The sequence below is a fragment of the Solenopsis invicta genome, chromosome 8, assembly GCF_016802725.1.
Source record: "Solenopsis invicta isolate M01_SB chromosome 8, UNIL_Sinv_3.0, whole genome shotgun sequence".
NCBI classification, from domain to species: domain Eukaryota; kingdom Metazoa; phylum Arthropoda; class Insecta; order Hymenoptera; family Formicidae; genus Solenopsis; species Solenopsis invicta.
This window is the reverse complement of record NC_052671.1, coordinates 19,992,231-20,009,717: the sequence shown is the minus strand read 5'-3', so window position 1 is coordinate 20,009,717 and position 17,487 is coordinate 19,992,231. Positions and strand designations below refer to the sequence as shown.

The window sequence follows — 17,487 nt, the reverse complement described above, 5'->3', positions numbered from 1 at the left end:
CACGCTTGTTTGACGCTTTTTAACGTAAAACACGTGAGATATCGCATAGATAGCGATTCGTTTGCAATTCGCGCTGGGAACTTCAATAGTTATGTTTCTGATGAAGATCCACGCTTGTTCGGCGCATTTTAACGTAAAACACGTGAGATATCGCATAGATAACGATTCATTTGCAATTCGCGCAGGGAACTTCAATAGTTCGTTTCTGATGCAGATCCACGCTTGTTTGACGCTTTTTAACGTAAAACACGTAAGATATCGCATAGATAACGATTCATTTGCAATTCGCGCAGGGAACTTCAATAGTTATGTTTCTGATGCAGAACGACGCTTGTTCGACGCTTTTTAACGAAAAACACGTGAGATATCGCATAGCTAGCTATTCGTTTGCAATTCGCACTTGGAACTTCAATAGTTATGTTTCTGATGCAGATCAACGTTTATTCGACGCATTTTAACGTAAAACACGTGAGATATCGCATAGATAACGATTCATTTGCAATTCGCGCAGGGAACTTCAATAGTTCGTTTCTGATGCAGATCCACGCTTGTTTGACGCTTTTTAACGTAAAACACGTAAGATATCGCGTAGATAACGATTCATTTGCAATTCGCGCAGGGAACTTCAATAGTTATGTTTCTGATGCAGAACGACGCTTGTTCGACGCTTTTTAACGTAAAACACGTGAGATATCGCATAGATAGCGATTCGTTTGCAATTCGCACTTGGAACTTCAATAGTTATGTTTCTGATGCAGATCAACGTTTGTTCGACGCTTTTTAACGTAAAACACGTGAGATATCGCATAGATAACGATTCATTTGCAATTCACGCTGGGAAATTCAATAGTTACGTTTCTGATGCAGATCAACACTTGTTTGAAGCATTTTAACGTAAAACACGTGAGATATCGCATAGATAGCGATTCGTTTGCAAAACGCCCTGGGATCTTCAATAGTTATGTTTCTGATGCAGATCAACGCTTGTTCGACGCTTTTTAACGTAAAACACGTTAGATATCGCATAGATAACGATTCATTTGCAATTCGCGCAGGGAACTTCAATAGTTCGTTTCTGATGCAGATCCACGCTTGTTTGACGCTTTTTAACGTAAAACACGTAAGATATCGCATAGATAACGATTCATTTGCAATTCGCGCAGGGAACTTCAATAGTTACGTTTCTGATGCAGAACGACGCTTGTTCGACGCTTTTTAACGTAAAACACGTGAGATATCGCATAGATAACGATTCATTTGCAATTCGCGCAGGGAACTTCAATAGTTCGTTTCTGATGCAGATCCACCCTTGTTTGACGCTTTTTAACGTAAAACACGTAAGATATCGCGTAGATAACGATTCATTTGCAATTCGCGCAGGGAACTTGAATAGTTATGTTTCTGATGCAGAACGACGCTTGTTCGACGCTTTTTAACGTAAAACACGTGAGATATCGCATAGATAGCGATTCATTTGCAATTCGCACTGGGAACTTCAATAGTTATGTTTCTGATGCAGATCAACGTTTGTTCGACGCTTTTTAACGTAAAACACGTGAGATATCGCATAGATAACGATTCATTTGCAATTCACGCAGGGAACTTCAATAGTTTCGTTTCTGATGCAGATCAACGCTTGTTTGACGCTTTTTAAAGTAAAACACGTGAGATATCGCATAGATAACGATTCATTTGCAATTCGCGCTGGGAACTTCAATAGCTTCGTTTCTGATGCAGATCAACGCTTGTTTGACGCTTTTTAACGTAAAACACGTGAGATATCGCATAGATAGCGATTCGTTTGCAATTCGCGCTGGGATCTTCAATAGTTATGTTTCTGATGCAGATCAACGCTTTTTTGACGCTTTTTAACGTAAAACACGTGAGATATCGCATAGATAGCGATTCGTTTGCAATTCGCGCTGGGATCTTCAATAGTAAAGTTTCTGATGTAGATCAACGCTTGTTCGACGCTTTTTAACGTAAAACACGTGAGATATCGCATAGATAACGATTCATTTGCAATTCGCGCAGGGAACTTCAATAGTTTCGTTTCTGATGCAGATCAACGCTTGTTTGACGCTTTTTAACGTAAAACGCGTGAGATATCGCATAGATAACGATTCATTTGCAATTCGCGCTGGGAACTTCAATAGTTTCGTTTCTGATGCAGATCAACGCTTGTTTGACCATTTTTAACGTAAAACACGAAAGATATTGCATAGATAACGATTCATTTGCAATACGTGCTTGGAACATCAATAGTTATGTTTCTGATGCAGATCAACGATTGTTCGGCGCTTTATAACGTAAAACACGTGAGATATCGCATAGATAACGATTCATTTGCAATTCGCGCAGGGAACTTCAATAGTTTCGTTTCTGATGCAGATCAACGCTTGTTTGACGCTTTTTAACGTAAAACACGTGAGATAACGCATAGATAGCGATTCGTTTTCAATTCGCGCTGGGATCTTCAATAGTAATGTTTCTGATGCAGATCAACGCTTGTTCGACGCTTTTTAACGTAAAACACGTGAGATATCGCATAGATAACGATTCATTTGCAATTCGAGCTGGGAAATTCAATAGTAACGTTTCTGATGCAGATCATCGCTTGTTTGAAGCATTTTAACGTAAAACACGTGAGATATCGCATAGATAGCGATTAGTTTGCAATTCGCGCTGGGAAATTCAATAGTTACGTTTCTGATGCAGATCAACCCTTGTTTGAAGCATTTTAACGTAAAACACGTGAGATATCGCATAGATAGCGATTCGTTTGCAATTCGCTCTGGGAACTTCAATAGTTGTGTTTCTGATGAAGATCCACGCTTGTTCGACGCATTTTAACGTAAAACACGTGAGTTATCGCATAGATAACGATTCATTTGCAATTCGCGCAGGGAACTTCAATAGTTTCGTTTCTGATGCAGATCAACGCTTGTTTGACGCTTTTTAACGTAAAACACGTGAGATATCGCATAGATAACGATTCATTTGCAATTCGCGCTGGGAACTTCAATAGTTTCGTTTCTGATGCAGATCAACGTTTGTTTGACGCTTTTTAACGTAAAACACGTGAGATATCGCATAGATAGCGATTCGTTTGCAATTCGCGCTGGGATCTTCAATAGTTTCGTTTCTGATGAAGATCAACGCTTGTTTGACGCTTTTTAACGTAAAACACGTGAGATATCGCATAGATAGCGATTCGTTTGCAATTCGCGCTGGGATCTTCAATAGTAATGTTTCTGATGCAGATCAACGCTTGTTCGACGCTTTTTAACGTAAAACACGTGAGATATCGCATAGATAGCGATTCGTTTGCAATTCGAGCTGGGAAATTCAATAGTAACGTTTCTGATGCAGATCAACGCTTGTTTGATGCTTTTTAACGTAAAACACGTGAGATATCGCATAGATAGCGATTCGTTTGCAATTCGCGCTGGGATCTTCAATAGTTATGTTTCTGATGCAGATCAACGTTTGTTCGACGCTTTTTAACGTAAAACACGTGAGATATCGCATAGATAACGATTCATTTGCAATTCGCGTTGGGAACTTCAATAGTTTCGTTTCTGATGCAGATCAACGCTTGTTTGACGCTTTTTAACGTAAAACACGTGAGATATCGCATAGATAACGATTCATTTGCAATATGCGCAAGGAACTTCAATAGTTTCGTTTCTGACGCAGATAAACGCTTGTTTGACGCTATTTACGTAAAACACATGAGATATCGCATAGATAATGATTCATTTGCAATTCGCGCTGGGAACTTCAATAGTTTCTTTTCTGATGCAGATCCACGCTTGTTTGACGCTTTTTAACGTAAAACACGTGAGATATCGCATAGATAACGAGTCATTTGCAATTCGCGCTGGGAACTTCAATAGTTATGTTTGTGATGCAGATCAACGCTTGTTCGACGTGTATTAACGTAAAACACATGAGATATCGCATAAATAACGATTCATTTGCAATTCGCGCAAGGAACTTCAATAGTTTCGTCTCTTATGCAGATCAACGCTTGCTTGACGTTTTTTAACGTAAAACACGTGAGATATCGCATAGATAACGATTCATTTGCAATTCGCGCAGGGAACTTCAATAGTTATGTTTCTGATGCAGATCAATGCTTGTTCGACGCTTTTTATCGTAAAACACGTGAGATATCGCATAGATGACGATTCATTTGCAATTCGCCCTGGGAAGTTCAATACTTATGTTTCTGATGCAGATCAACGCTTGTTCGACGTGTATTAACGTAAACACATAAGATATCGCATAAATAACGATTCATTTGCAATTCGCGCAAGGAACTTCAATAGTTTCGTATCTGACGCAGATCAACGCTTGTTTGACGCTTTTTAACGTAAAATACGTGAGATATCGCATAGATAACGATTCATTTGCATTTCGCGGAAGGAACTTCAATAGTTTCGTTTCTGATACAGGTTAACGATTGTTTGACGCTTTTTAACGTAAAACACGTGAGATATTGCATAGATAACGATTCATTTGCAATTCGCTCTGGGAACTACAATAGTTATGTTTCTGAGGCTGATCAACGCTTGTTCGACGTGTATTAACGTAAAACACATGAGATATCGCATAGATAACGATTCATTTGCAATTCGCGCAGGGAACTTCAATAGTTTCGTTTCTGATGCAGATCAACGCTTGTTCGACGCTTTTTAACGTAAAACACGTGAGATATCGCATAGATAACGATTCATTTGCAATTCGCGCAGTGAACTTCAATAATTTCGTTTCTGATGCAGATCAACGCTTGTCTGACGCTTGTTAACGTAAAACACGTGAGATATCGAATAGATAACGATTCGTTTGCAATTCGCACTGCGAACTGCAATAGTTTCGTTTCTGATGCAGATCCACGCTTGCTTGACGCTTTTGAACGTAAAACACTTGAGATATCGCATAGATAACGATTCATTTGCATTTTGCGCTGGGAACTCCAATAGGTATGTTTCTGATGCAGATCAACGTTTGTTCGGCGCTTTTTAACGTAAAACACGTGAGATATCGCGTAGAAAACGATTCATTTGCAATTCGCGCTGGGAACTTCAATAGTTATGTTTCTTATGCAGATCAACGCTTGTTCGACGTGTTTTAACGTAAAACACGTGAAATATCGCATAGATAACGATTCATTTGCTATTCCCGCAGGGAACTCGAATAGTTTCGATTCTGATGCAGATCAACGCTTGTTTGACGTTTTTTAAAATAAAACACGTGAGATATCGCATAGATAACGACCCACATAGAAATTGACCTCCAGTGGATGTCCATCGCCCTTCCATAGCTCCATGGGACGTCTATCTCCATGGTGGAAGTCAGATGGACGTCCATTAGAAGTCCATGAAACCTCCATAGCTCCATGGGATTTTACTTTCATCATGTAAGTCATATAGATCTCCATTAGACACCCATCCAACCTCCATAGCTCCATGGGATTTTATTTCCATCATAGAAGTCAGATGGACGTCCATTAGAAGTCCATGAAACCTCCACAGCTCCATGGGATTTTACTTCCATCATGGAAGTCAGATAGATCTCCATTAGACATCCATCCAACCTCCATAGCTCCATGGGATTTTATTTCCATCATAGAAGTCAGATGGACGTCCGTTAGAAGTCCATGAAACCTCCACAGCTCCATGGGATTTTACTTCCATCATGGAAGTCAGATAGATCTCCATTAGACATCCATCCAACCTCCATAGCTCCATGGGATTTTATTTCCATCATAGAAGTCACATGGATGTCCATTAGTAGTCCATGAAACCTTCATAGCTTCATAGGATTTTACTTCCATCATGGAAGTCACATAGATCTCCATTAGACATCCATCCAACCTCCATAGCTCCATGGAATTTTATTTCCATCATAGAAGTCAGATGGACGTCCATTAGAAGTCTATGAAACCTCCATAGCTCCATGGGATTTTACTTCCATCATAAACATTCATAGAAGTCAGATAGATCTCCATTAGACATCCATCCAATCTCCACAGCTCCATGAGATTTTATTTCTATCATCGAAGTCAGATGGACGTCCATTAGAAATCCATGAAACCTCCATAGCTCCATGAGACTTTATTTCCATCGTGGAAGTCAGATAGACGTCCATTAGTAATCCATGAAACCTCTATAGCTCCATAGGATTTTACTTCATCATGGAAGTCAGACAGATCTCCATTAGACATCCATCCAACCTCCATAGCTCTATGAGATTTTATTTCCATCATGGAAGTCAGATGGACGTCCATTAGAAATTCATGAAACATCCATAGCTCCATGAGACTTTATTTCCATCGTGGAAGTCAGATAGACGTCCATTAGTAATCCATGAAACCTCTATAGCTCCATGGGATTTTAATTCTATCAAATAGATCTCTATTAGAAATTTATCCGAACTCTATGACAAATATATTCTATCAATACATTATAAACGTTCATTGAACATTTGTTATAAGTTTATATACGTAGAATTATGAAAAATTATATGTTGCAATATTTATATATTTATATATTTATTTATATTTATATATTTATATATATATTTATATATTTATATATTTATTTATGCAATTTGGTCTTACATTTTTTGTCTCCTGCACTCTGGATGTGGAAACGCTTGCCGCACGGCAAGCGTTTCCGTGTTCATGTGCAGGAGCCATTAGATCGTCTTATAAGTACGTATACGATCTTTTATTCATTGTTAAATGGCGGTGTTAGTTTCTTAAGATTATGTTTAAGACGATCTTAAATTGAGAACAAATTATTATATACCGGCCCTAACAATCATCCATATTAGGTTGTTGCTAAGGTGCGTACATATCTGTTGAGTGCCTCGTGCTTCATGCAGGCCACGTTTTGGCCCGTACAAGTACAAATTTATTAAAATTATTTTGTATATGATGTTTATTTACAGTATTACTGGAAACATATTTTGTGTAATTGATTAAGCCGATTTTTATGTATGTGATTCTTCATGCAGGGGCACCCGACAGACATGTATGTACGCACCTTATAACGTTTTTCCTTGGGAGAACTAATGCGCACTGAGTATGCACTCGCCGCGCGTAATTGGGCGTTTCCGTTGGCACCGTCATCGCGCGAACCGAAACGCCCAATTGCCAGCGGCGAGTGCACACTCAGTGCACACTAGTTCTCCCAAGGAAAACCACTATTAGATAAGGACCGTTGCAGGGCTGCGTTTGGCGCCTTCGCGCTTCGCGCTCATTTGCATTCGTCATTTGTTTCTTCGTGAGATACAATGAGACATTCGCGAGAGGAGAAGTCTCTTCCAGTCTATTCAGGCCCAATGAACTCTTATGGGAAAATTTCGTCTAGTATTTCAGCGCCATCTAATAGTTTACCCTCTATAATTGTGAACTACGTATCCGGCCATGCGGTGCCATGCGGGATCATTTGGGATCATTTGGAATTGTTTGGAATCATTGTGCAGTGCGGTTGTGTTGTGTTGTGCAGTGTAACGTGGTGTTTTTAATTGCCCTGGCAGTTACTGGTGTATTGAAATCGACTGAATCGAATTGAGCGTTAACGATTATTAACGATTGTTAACGACATCGGTAAGTATAAATGAGCAAATGGATTAATTTAAAGAATAGGTTACATATTTGTATTTGTTGATTTTGACACGAGCGAATTATGTCTTAATTATTTATTAGTTGATTTTTAGTATTTTTAGTATTTTCATACATAAATTTCTTCATATTTTTAACATTTTTATTCATGCATATGTTAATTTTAGTCATATATGTTTAAAAAGAAATATATGAATTTGATTCTTTAGATTTTTGGATCTTGGAGTACAAAGATTCTTCAGGGAATCTTATTTTGGAGATACCTAATATCTACTTGGATAACTAATAGCTGTGGAACCAGATACAGAAAAAAATTGGGTAAGTCATCATGCATAATTTTGTTGAATTTATTATATATTGAAAATTATATAGAGTATATAAAACCATTCTTCTTCTGCACTAATTGATTTTTTTATTGTTTATTTATAAAAAAATTTATATCTTTTGTCTTTAGAAAAATGGTGAAAGCTTGTTGCGTTTCTAACTGCAAGTCAGGTGTTAAAGTTCCTTCGCATAAATTTCCCAAAGATGCAGAAAGATGCTCAGCATGGATAAAAAATTTGAAATTGTATGACTTGCAGAATTATTGTGCTAATGAATTGCAAAAATATAAAGTATGCCATAAGCATTTCTCGGAGAAAGATTATAGCTGCTCTCAACGTAACCGATTTCTGCTGAAAACAGCAGTACCTGCTTTGATAATGGAAAATAATGATGTGGACAATATTGCAACGGATAATAATGTGCAATCCGTACCACCACAGATTGAACAGGCAGATATTGAACAGCCGCAAAGTGAACAGCCACAGATTGAGCAACCACAAATTGAACAACCACACATTGGTCAACGTGTAATAGACATGGAAAGAACATTGCAACAGCACAATGAATTATTAGTGCATCATGACGGTCTGTTGCAAAATGAACAAGCATCGTTAAACCAAATGTTTGAGAAGAGGATACAAAATTTGGAAACACAGTTCGCAAATACATCCAAAGGAAGAAGACCAAATTTACGACATATTACACGTGTTGTTCATCTCAGTCCGAGAGCAAAGTCATTGCATATTATGAACGTAAAATTGAGACGTAAAAATAGAGACTTGAAGCGTCTTGCAATAAATTATAAAAAAAACAAAGGCACAATTTCTTTCACACATACAAACGCAAGTAATACTGTGAAAGAGAAATTCGTCAATATGATTTTAAGGAATAATGACGTTCCTGTTCAGGTACTTAACATTCAGTATAACAGCTAATATCCTTTCATGTTCCTTTACCTAATAATGTTTTATTATAATTTGTATACACACACACGTTTTATTATAAATTTGATCAGTTTGATAAAATCTTTTTCTTCAGGCCCGAAGATATACTATTGAGGATAAAATATTTTGCATAAATATATATAAGAGATCCCGTGCATGCTATACTTTTTTAAGTAAATATTTAAGTTGCCCATCTATTTCCACCTTGAATTCACAACTGAACAACATTCCTATTAGAGCTGGATGTACTCGTTTAATAGTAAAGTATCTGGAACAAATAGCGTTGGATCTGAAAGACAGCAGAGACAAATATGTTGCTCTCATTTGGGACGAAATTTCATTACAACCAGCTTTATACTACAATAAAAAGCAAGATCGAATCATTGGCTTTGAGGACTGGGGAATGAGAAGAACAAGAAAAATTGCTGACCATGCTATAGTTTTCTATCTTCGGTGTCTTAAATCTGGAAACAAGATGCCTTTGGGATACGGTTTTTGTGAGAGCACTACAAAAACGCATCAACTCATTCGATGCGTGAAACAATGGCTAGTGAACATTTCTGCATCGGGATTAATACCTGTGGCTGTTGTATGCGATCAGGGTGGTACCAATATGGCTGCAATTAACAGTTTAATTTCTGATTCCAATAAAATTCGCATTATGAAGAATTTACCTACAAGTAAGTACATAATTTACAAGACAATGTACACTTTTCTATTACTTATATCGCTCCATATTTATGATTTTTATTAAATTTGTTTCTAATATGTAATAAAGACTTTGAATATTTTCGTTTGTTTCAGGTAATAGTTTTATGATAAAAAACCATAAAGTAATACCTGTGTATGATTACGTACACTTGATAAAGGGTACCAGAAATAATCTTCTCACAAAGGATTTAGATACTGACACAAGAATATCGTGTGCTTTAAACAAAAAATACGCATCTTGGGATGATATTCAAAAAGCGTACGACATTGATAAAAATTCTCTTATGAGATACCGACAAATGGAGAAAATAACTGAGAAGCACATTATTCCCAAGCTAATCCCCAAAATGAGGGTTAAATACGCAACTCAAGTATTTAGTCGCACAGTGTCAAATTTTATGGATGTTATATTAAATGTAAATGGAGGTAAATAAGTATATGAATAAATAACTATAAGTAAATTTTAAAATAATATCAAAAATATCTAAGAATAATTTTGTCTGTATTTTGTTTGTTGCAGGAGTTGTCCCAACACAACAAGGAGACATGATTATGTCCAAAAGTGCATCCACAACTTGCGAATTTGTCAGATTTATGAATGATTTATTTGATTCATTCAATGGCAAACATCAGCAAGGATTAAGTAGTATAATAACGGCTACTAGTGGACACTGTGCATTTTGGCAAGAAGCCTGTAAAAAAATCAAAAATATGCGTTACGTTGAAAAACTGACTAAAAAAATTCCTAGTAAGACTGCACCTAATTTAAAAAACTGGATTTGGACTATGAAAGGCACACAAGAAATATGGAAAACACTTCGTGCTGCTAAATTTGAATCGCTCAATTTAAAATTTTTGAACCAAGACCCGGCTGAAAATTTTTTCAGCCAGATAAGAAGCAACGGATTTGCTAACAGAAATCCAAGTTGCGAACAATTTGAAGGTGGATTTAAAACATTACTTATTTGTAATTTATCTTCCAAACATTCCATCGGAGCTAACTGTAAAGATACTACAGAAGGCTCGACATTGGCTTTGACTCATTTGATGAATCTGTCTCAGACAATGAAAGAAATGAACGATTCTGAAAACACACAATATGAAGAAGTAGAATGTAATGAGTCAGCAATACCAAGAAGTGATATAAATGAGAAATTACTTAACGAAAAAAAAATCATTGACATTATTAGACGCAAAGAACTTGTTGCGCAATGTGAGAAATGTGCCAAGAATCATACAAACGCACAAACTTTAATTGAAATTGAAAAGGCTATCGAAATTTTAGAGCAGCAATTTCCTGAGATATGCCATAAAATTAAAATACTAGAAAAAACAAGAAAAATTCTAGAAAATCAATGTTTTCTTACGTGTTCCGTACAATGTACACACTTAAAAGAAACATTAATATTGATAACCGCAGAAGAATTTCTCAAAGCTTGGTGCAAATTTATGAATAATATTCTGTGCCGAAAAATCAATGTCCACTCTGATAATTTCATGTATAAAATAGCTGCGAGAATGTCAAACAAATATGGAAAGAAAATGAAACCCGAATCTAGAATATAGATAAATGTTCCAATGTCTATATGATTAAATATACAATCAGCATAGTATCTTTGGAAAGGAAAGGTAAGTTAAATTGCACGATTTATCTAAGAGTATATGTTACATATATTACAATTTACTAACAATCTTGGAATATGTTGACAGAATCCTAAATATAATGTGAGCGTAATACTTAGCGGAGATTTTAACATCGGATCGGCCCATGATCGAAGCTACCAGAGACAGTGATAATTGGCCCATGATTAAAACTACCAGAGACAGCGATAATTGGGACATGGAGATTCATGAATCAACGAGATTAAGAAGTAGGTAGAATTCGCAACAGATTACGTAATTGTGTTATAAAATACAATTTTTTAAAATACAATTTTGTCTTTAATAATAATAAAGAAAATTGAGAGCTTAATGAATTTGTCATTTTGAGAATACAAAGAAGGATATTCAAAATTTTCAAATATAATTTGGTTGAAAACTACAAAATATTCCATGTTTTCCATGACACATTACGTGTCTGTCTGGATCATAAATTTTTATTAATTTGTGTTTTCTTTTTGCAGAGCTGGACGTATTATTACATTTGGTACTGCAGCATGGTAATAACAGCCTGTCGACGGAGAACCCACGCGATGACACGCCAAGGCGAAACGAGGACGCAGAAAAGAGAATATTCCGGAAATACTCAGTGGGGCTTTAAGAGTAGTTTTTTTAGTTTTACCTAAGAGAGAGAGAGAGAGAAAGGACTAAAGTTACACGAATTAAATAAAAATATAAACAGTCAAGTATATTTAAATTGACATACCCAAGTCGCTGGTTTGTACAAAATGCATTATGTTATCTCATAATTTTCATAAAGATTTTGGTTAGATTTCTTTTTAAGGAATACGTTAATTCTTTTTCTTTTTGAATTATTATACTATATAAATAAAATGTATTTATAAATTTATTACGTGTTTTTAATTTTACCTGATTCACTAATAATTTTTATAATTTTAATAACAAAAAAGGGTAAAAATGCCATGCATTTTTATCGACTATTCATGCTGTTTTACCTTGTAGTTCACACTTATAGAGGGTAAACTATTAGATGGCGCTGAAATACTAGACGAAAAAATAACACGGGAGTTTGACGACTCTGAGTCTATTCGCGCCTATTGCTCGTGTTAGCACGTGTTAGATGCACAGTGATAAGTAACGAGAGTAAGTGACCGTAACTGAATTATTGGATGAAGAGGATTTCTTAGAAAGAAAGTAAGTAGAAATTTTTTTAAATATTTTTAGTCTATTGTAGTACACATTTATGTAGAAAATGGGAATATTAAAATACAATTAAAATTAACCATAGCAAAGCGTAAATTTTTGTCGAATATTTTTCAAAGAGGTACCGCCATAATTTATTCCATTAATTAATTTTGCAGTGTGGTACATGCATATTTTTAGTACCCATGAGAGTGACACACATGGATCATTTGTGTCCGATCTGATTTTGAGGCTTGTAAAAGTATTCAAAAATTCTATTAAAATTTACACGTCGTTTTCAAGTTTTCTATTAAATTATTCTGCTATGTATACATTAGAAAAAAAATTTGGAAGAATTATAAAAATTACATGTATGTATATGAGAAATAGGAATCGTAACGGTATGGACACGAATGATCCTGCACAATGACACGTGTATGTACATTGCATGCAGGATTAACTTTGCTGTACGGGATTCGAGATGTATGAGTATATACAATAGACGAATATTTTTTATACTTTACAAAGATCTATAGGCGAGAGAGAAAGAGAGAGAGTAAGAGAAATAGAAAAAGAGAGAGAGAGAAGCGCGAGCGAGCGAGCGAATGAACGAAAGAGAGAGAGAGAAAGCGCGAGCGAGCGAGCGAATGAACGAGAGAGAGAGAGCGAGAGCGAGAAAGAGAGAGAGAGAGAGAGAAAGTGGAAGTGGGAGAGTGCGAAGATATTGATATACGCACCTTTACGGATGCTAGTACGTGTGTTGTGCGTTTTACTACATATTTGTAATTTTTTTCAGCGATCAAGATTTCTGTTTTCTTCGGTCTTGATGCATGATCCTAGCTGTGATCAGTGAGTGAATCATCGAGAGTAACTAATTAAGAAATTGAACAATATATATATTCCACCTACAACGATCGAGATTGTTCAACAATTACCGAAAAGAGCAAGTATAAGATCTTTTTAATTCCACATTTTATTTGAATTTTTAAATATATAATATTTACATAGATTTTTACATAGATACTTGTACAGAATTAATAATGAACCATGTCAAAGCGTAAATTTTCGTCACGTATTTCAAAAAGGTACCGTCGTAAAATAATTCGAGAATGCAGTGATGAATTACTTGCCCGATTTAACGAAGAATTAGATATTAATACGAACGAAATTTCAAATAATTCTGCTTCGAGTAATCATGACGAGATAATCGATTTTAATTGCGCCATTTTCGACGAAACTAAACAAAACGCAATAAATTTATCATTTCCCGATTTAACGTTTACGAATATAACGAATAGAAATAATATAACGAATAGAAATATTTCTGCACATAATGTTTTTATAAATAATATACCTTTACATCGAGAAAACAATATAAGAGAGGACAGTATAAGAGAGGAGCGTGATTCAGAGGAAGAAAATAACGATTTCAAAGCATTTTTAGTACAATGGTCTTGCACACATCGTATTTCTCATGTAGCTTTATCGCATTTATTGTCCGGTTTGAGAACAGCGCATCCTACTTTTTCCAATTTGCCAAAATGTGCAAAGACATTACTACATACACCACGATCTTCCGTTATTACTGAAATATTTCCGGGACAATATTGTCATTTTAATATTGAATATAACATTCTCCAATTTATATCTAGAAACAAGAATACGGTTTCATCACCTGTTCAGATTCAAATTGGTATCGATGGTTTACCAATTTCTCGGTCGAGTTCTAATCAATTATGGCCCATTTTAGGACGAATCATGCCTGACGGCAAAGTATTTCTTATTGGTTGTTATTTCAGTAAATCTAAACCAGCGGATTCGAATAAATTCTTACAACAGTTCGTAGAAGAAATCAGTAATTTAATTAATGAGGGCGTAATTTATAATGAGACAACATTTTCAATATCAATACATTCTGTCATATGTGATGCTCCTGCAAAATCTTTCATTACTCTTACGAAAGGACATAAAGGTTATTTCAGTTGTCCAAAATGTACGATTGAAGGAGATTTTATCGCTAACAGAATATGTTTCCCCAATTTTGATTACCAAGCAAGAACAGACGATAGCTTCTCTAATCAAATTCAAGAAGAACATCATCTGGGTCATTCCATTCTACTAAACATTCCACATTTTGGTGTTGTATCTCACATACCATTTGATTACCATTGCATGCATATGATATGCATTGGCGTTGTTAAAAAGTTGATAAAATTGTGGATAAGTGGTCCTCTTAAAACTAGATGTTTATCCTCGCATAAAATAAAAAATATTTCCGAGTCTCTTCTTAACATCAGACATTTCATTCCAAAAGAATTTGCAAGAAGACCACGAGAAATACAAGATTTTGCACAGTGGAAAGCAACTGAATTAAGACAATTTCTATTATATACCGGTCCTGTAATATTACGAAAAGAATTAAATTCTGTTATTTTCTCCAATTTTCTCACTTTGCACGTTGCTGTTCGTATTTTATGTCAGAAAAGTACAGTCGAACACATAGAATATGCAGATAAATTATTAAAACATTTTGTTGAATGCTTTATTAAAATTTATGGACCTGAATTTGCGTCCCATAACATTCACGGTCTTTTACATATAGCTGATTGCGTAAAACAATTTGGACAATTAAACACTTTTAGTGCCTTTCCGTTTGAAAATTTCATGAAAGAATTGAAATCTATTTTAAGAAAATCGGATAAACCATTAGAGCAAATTAGAAATCGCTATGCGGAGATGAGTTTTTGTAACATAAACTCTGACAATATAAACGTTTCAAAAATTAACGTAAAAACTCCTCACGAAAAAGGACCATTGATATCGGGTTGTTTCAGTCCACAATTTTCGAAGATTGAATTTTCTCAATTTGTTATTTCAATTAAATCTCCTGATAATTGTTGTCTCATAGAAAATGATATCGTCTGTTTAGAAAACATTGCAACATCGATTGAAGGTAATTACATTGCAGTAGGTCGTTAATTTAAAGTTGTTGAGGAACTTTACAATTATCCATGCAGTTCTGTCGATTTTGACATCTTTAAAGTCAGTCAGTTATCTGCTCTTCAAGTTTGGCCTTTGCATAAAATTAGTAAAAAATTTGTAAAATTACCATATGTAAAGAATAGTAATGAAAGTAATTTTACAGTATTACCGCTAATAAACACCGCACATAGTTTATAATATATTGCGTACTGCGTTTCATAATTTTCTTCTAAAAAAATTTATATATATATAACCAGATATGTATCATATTTAAATAAATTTTTGTGCGGATGTATATATGTTTACAATACGATACTCGGGAAAATATGTTCAAAAGTTTCAGGCGGAAGATGCCGAATTCAAAGAATCAGGGATTTATCGTCGCAGAATTCTACGATGGTATCCAAGTAATACCAAAATCTTGGCTACAAAGTAACGATGTATGCAAGTATCCTTCACATTATAAAACGGATTTAAAAATTCGGAAGGCGATTGAAAAAGAAGAAATTCCAACTTCTAATTGGTCTTCCGTTAAAATTGATCGGATTTTTGGCGAGTATTGTAAGTATTGAAATCAAATAATTCAAGTTTTTTCATAATATTTTACTAACAATATTTGAAATATTTTCAGCATCTTTATGTAAAGCCGATGAGAAAGCCAAACAAGCCCTTGATACATCGAATATGGATACCGATAAAGAAGCGAGAAGCAAAGAAGCGAGAAAATTAAGAGCAAAAAAAGCTATGCTCTCGTCCGAAAGCGAGGAAGAATCATCTAGAGAAATTATTTTACCACGTCCTCCACGTCCTCCTGCAAAACGTAAGTACACAATCTAATCTGTTATGTTTATATTACATACGAGTGTATATGTATACGTGAAATTTATATTTTTTTATTTTTTTAATTTACATTTTATTTTGTATTGAAAGGTCAACGATCGTACGATGAAAATGAATCTGGAATTTTATCCACGATTAAATGTTCTCGGAATTCTTCCGCAGAAACGTACAGCAAATCAGAAAAGGTTTCAAATTCAAATGAACACGAATCTCGAGATCATAATTCTTCGTATTCAAGAAATGAAGAAAGACACAATAGTACTGTACACCATAGACTAGAAAATGAAGAGGATATATCAAATCGGCATGTGGATAAAATGGATGAGATCGGCCATATGCAAGACGAAGAGAGATTACAAGAAAAAAGAAATGATAATTTGGATAAGTCTTCACAAGATGCAATTGGTAAGTAAATATTCGCTATCCAATGAATTTATGTATCATATTTTTAGAATTACATAATTTTTTTTAACAAAGATATAAATTTTTATCAAATAAACTTGTCTCTGTATTACAGTGTTATAAATGTTATAATTGTAATACAGAGATAAGTTTATCATTGTATTTCACTAACTATCTATTATGCGTTTGTCCAAACAAAAACTCAGTATTTTTGAAATCTTTAATTATACGAAAAAATATTTGATAAATTTAAAAATAATAGATATTAAAACTCTTATTTCTTTAATTATTTATTTTCTATAGATTATTTCTAAAATTTTTTACATAGAATTTATTATTATTACTATACTGTTGTAATATTACTTTAATTTTTTTAAATTACTTTTTATAATATTATATAACTTTAATAATAAATACGCGAAAACTAATAATAATAATAAAAAATGTAGTATATTAAAATAAAAACTTTAAATTAAAATGTTTAAGAATTTATATTTTATTTTGGATAAAAAAATATTTTATAGTATATCGCAATAAACATTTCTGTTTTTTCTTTTTTTTTACTCAACGCAACTGCTAATTTCTATATTAAAATTGTGTATATACAGTATATGTATTTTATTCGTTTCTTAAATTATGGTATTTATACTTACAGTGGATCATTTGAAGAGACTGACAAGAGAAATAGCGACCATAAAATACGATATGCGGCAAACGCTTAGCTTATTGGATATTTTAGTGAAAAGGACAAATTCAGAAACAGAAGCCAAGAACACAGAGATTTCTTTTGAAAGCGTTGAAGACCGATTTCCGTTGCAAACTGCAGAACAATTAATGGAGGTGGAG

The 17,487-nt window shown here is 34.6% G+C and overlaps 3 protein-coding genes across 3 annotated transcripts in view; all 3 read left to right on the top strand.

The window, feature by feature from the left end:
* The first annotated feature begins 7,356 nt into the window (after positions 1-7,356).
* Positions 7,357-12,124, top strand: LOC120358416. The gene is made up of 4 exons (XM_039452655.1): positions 7,357-7,621; positions 7,846-7,954; positions 8,091-8,868; positions 11,771-12,124. The coding sequence occupies exons 3-4, from the start codon at positions 8,095-8,097 to the stop codon at positions 11,873-11,875; spliced, it is 879 nt and encodes a 292-aa protein (XP_039308589.1). The 5' UTR covers positions 7,357-7,621; positions 7,846-7,954; positions 8,091-8,094; the 3' UTR covers positions 11,876-12,124.
* LOC120356843 lies at positions 8,864-12,124 on the top strand. The gene is made up of 5 exons (XM_039452654.1): positions 8,864-9,584; positions 9,709-10,041; positions 10,136-11,244; positions 11,326-11,486; positions 11,739-12,124. The coding sequence occupies exons 1-3, from the start codon at positions 9,308-9,310 to the stop codon at positions 11,179-11,181; spliced, it is 1,656 nt and encodes a 551-aa protein (XP_039308588.1). The 5' UTR covers positions 8,864-9,307; the 3' UTR covers positions 11,182-11,244; positions 11,326-11,486; positions 11,739-12,124.
* Positions 12,125-15,180: 3,056 nt separating this feature from the next.
* Positions 15,181-17,487, top strand: part of LOC120358462 (uncharacterized protein PFB0460c-like) — a 3,333-nt gene continuing 1,026 nt past the window's right edge. The window contains exons 1-4 of the mRNA XM_039452801.1: positions 15,181-15,951; positions 16,031-16,219; positions 16,330-16,644; positions 17,297-17,487. The exon at positions 17,297-17,487 is cut by the window's right edge and continues 42 nt beyond it. Of these exons, the coding sequence (XP_039308735.1) occupies positions 15,690-15,951; positions 16,031-16,219; positions 16,330-16,644; positions 17,297-17,487 (957 nt within the window). The 5' untranslated portion in view covers positions 15,181-15,689. The remainder of the gene's footprint in view (positions 15,952-16,030; positions 16,220-16,329; positions 16,645-17,296) is intronic.

Coding starts and splice junctions, on each gene's coding strand:
- LOC120358416 (XM_039452655.1), top strand. CDS start 8,095: ATGGTGAAAGCTTGTTGCGTTTCTAACTGCAAGTCAGGTGTTAAAGTT. Junction 8,869..11,770: donor ATAATGACGTTCCTGTTCAG/GTACTTAACATT, acceptor TTGGTACTGCAG/CATGGTAATAACAGCCTGTC.
- LOC120356843 (XM_039452654.1), top strand. CDS start 9,308: ATGAGAAGAACAAGAAAAATTGCTGACCATGCTATAGTTTTCTATCTT. Junction 9,585..9,708: donor TATGAAGAATTTACCTACAA/GTAAGTACATAA, acceptor CGTTTGTTTCAG/GTAATAGTTTTATGATAAAA. Junction 10,042..10,135: donor TATATTAAATGTAAATGGAG/GTAAATAAGTAT, acceptor TGTTTGTTGCAG/GAGTTGTCCCAACACAACAA.